The following is a 2,500-nucleotide window of genomic DNA, read 5'->3' as shown; positions in this document are numbered from 1 at the left end:
GTGAAACCGAATCCCTCTATTTATCATGTACAACAAAAATAAATAAATAAACGCCGGCTCCACTCTGACACTATTTCTACCTCTAATGCTCTCTGTCACACCACCTCTTTTCAACTGCACCACAACTCTTTCCAACTCAACATTACCTCAATACTTTCTACCATTAAAGCACTCTATTATGACACCCAACTAAAACTCTTCCCCAAGTTCACTCATTCCAACTCTCTGAATACTTCATCCTCCTCAGCATCTACTTACAGTATGTTCCAAGTCTGCAAAGTTCAGCTAACCGGCCCATTAGAATGCACAGCCACCAATCCGCTGTACTGTAGCTGGTCTAACAAGCAGCATTAGCACTATCACTCATCCGCAGCCCATTTCCATCAAGCATGTCCTAGATTCACACATGATGGGGCTGCGTCGACCTTCTCATTAAGTCGTGCTAGACCCGCACTAGACTTCAAACTCCCCGTGCTAAGTGAGCTTCAGTCTGGGCTCTCCTCGGCTGTCAAGGAACCTAATGGAAACTCCTCAAGAGTCATTCAAACCCCGCCACCAACAAGAAAAAGAATCCTGTATATGAGGATTATGGAATATTTGACTGTAGTCTAGCAGCAAGCAAGATAAGGTGGTGAAGTGATCTAGAAAGGTATTTCAAGTTCCATATTCCATATTATTATAGAGCCAAATCACAACAAGTTGTCTCAAGACACATTACATATAGAGCCGACAGAGACATTGTCCCACCCTTAGCGTGGATTTTTGCGACAGTGGCAACAAAAAACGTCCCCATAACTGGAAGAAACGTCAGGCAGACCCAGGCTCTAGGGTGGACGGCCATCTGCCTTGACCATGTCGTGGGGAGAGAGGAGAGAGACAGAGAGACGATACCGTATAGGTACTGTCGGGTGACATGGATGACAGAGAATAAAGGTCACGCTCACCTTGACATTTCCTCCAATAAGGTCAGGTGGCTCCTCGTCCGTCTCCAAGGCAACGTTGATGGTGGCGAAAGGCCGGCTGGCCATCTGCTGCATCTCCCTTAGCAGTTGCTGGTGGGGGGGGGGGGTAGAAGAGGCCGAAGGTCAGAGACAGGTAAACAGACACTAATGTACTCTCCAGTAAAATCATCAGTGACCATTTAACTCTGAGAATGTACAAATGTAACCAAATGGACCCGTAGGCCGTAACCATTTAAAACGTCTCGTCTCAGTGAAACAAACTTGAATTGCAACTGTACTTGGGCTGATTTTTCTACAGTGAAACTCTTGTTTGGTTCAAAAATAGCTGTTCTACAAGCTCAAAACACGCTTTGAGCTTGTTGAGCGGGTATTTTTGAGTGGTGCAACAACACCTATAGACAGCTATGTGTGTGGCTGTGTCCCTGGGTCTGTCCCTGTGTTCCTGGCTGTGTCCGAGCACGAAAATAGCGTTATAGTGTTTGTTCACCAAGAGTCACTTTTGCACAGCCTAACATATAGACACACACAGGCCAGGGAGGGCTTGTACAGTACAGTACAGTACAGTACAGTACAGTACAGTACAGTACAGTACAGTACAGTACAGTACAGTACAGTACAGTACAGTACAGTACAGAGTAATGAGCTCACTACAGTGGAAGTTTAAACTCTATACAGTTTCACACATAAAAGGTCCTTGCAGACTGGACACGTTTCTCGGAAAAAACGGCAAAAGAAAAGCCGAAAAACGCAGAAGTGTGCAGGGACTACACACAAATAGACTTGCTCAAGGGCACGTCGAAGGTAGCGGCTGAGGGAAGGGGGAAAACCATTGTTGATTCAACCCTTTGCCGACCTCGTCTAATCTCTAGACAAACTACTATTGACCCCCTTTTGAAACAATGGCAAGACTGATGAACGTGAGACTTGTTGATGTCACATACATAGCAAATGACATTTATCTTTAGATTCTTATGTCTGCAGGCTAGTTGTGTCTATTGTCTGCGTGCCCCACTACTGTATGCTCTGCTGTACGCCTACAGAGTAATTTAAAAAGAAAGGACCTGTACTTGACTTTAAATTGTCACTAATGGCGAGGAGCAGAGGAGAATGACAGTAGCAGGTCAACAGACGGCGTTCAATTCTCTAACCACATGCCACTGCCAAGACTCTGCCGGCAGGCTCCCACCTCCCTCCCTTTCCTCCAAGTAATAATGGAGTTTATGTATGTGACAGATGTTGGGGGAAGCATTATAAGTGGTAGTTATTAAAACAAAGGCCCACAGGACATTTTAGACCCATTAAGGATAAGCAGAATCTATAAACAGTAAGCCCACTTGCAGCTGTGAGTATTGTTGTTGACAGGTGTGCTGGATAAAAGCAGGCATTTTATGGGCAAAGATACATAAACAAACCAAACTCCTGCACTCCGTTACTTGTAATTAAGGCATTTTAATGCAAAATAAAGCATTTGATCCAGACATTTCCATTTGGTTTACAGTCCTTTTACAGCACCACCCTGCTTTCAAAGCACACACACA

At 44.8% G+C, this 2,500-nt stretch overlaps 1 protein-coding gene across 2 annotated transcripts in view; it reads right to left on the bottom strand.

Moving 5' to 3' along the window:
- Nucleotides 1–2,500, bottom strand: part of atrn (attractin) — a 147,066-nt gene that overhangs the window by 18,375 nt on the left and 126,191 nt on the right. For both annotated transcript variants that reach the window (XM_079528363.1, XM_079528364.1), the window contains exon 27: nt 945–1,052. In XM_079528363.1, the coding sequence (XP_079384489.1) occupies nt 945–1,052 (108 nt within the window). The remainder of the gene's footprint in view (nt 1–944; nt 1,053–2,500) is intronic.

This window comes from Electrona antarctica, assembly GCF_951216825.1.
Source record: "Electrona antarctica genome assembly, chromosome: 18".
NCBI classification, from domain to species: domain Eukaryota; kingdom Metazoa; phylum Chordata; class Actinopteri; order Myctophiformes; family Myctophidae; genus Electrona; species Electrona antarctica.
This window is presented reverse-complemented; position numbering and strand designations above follow the sequence as displayed.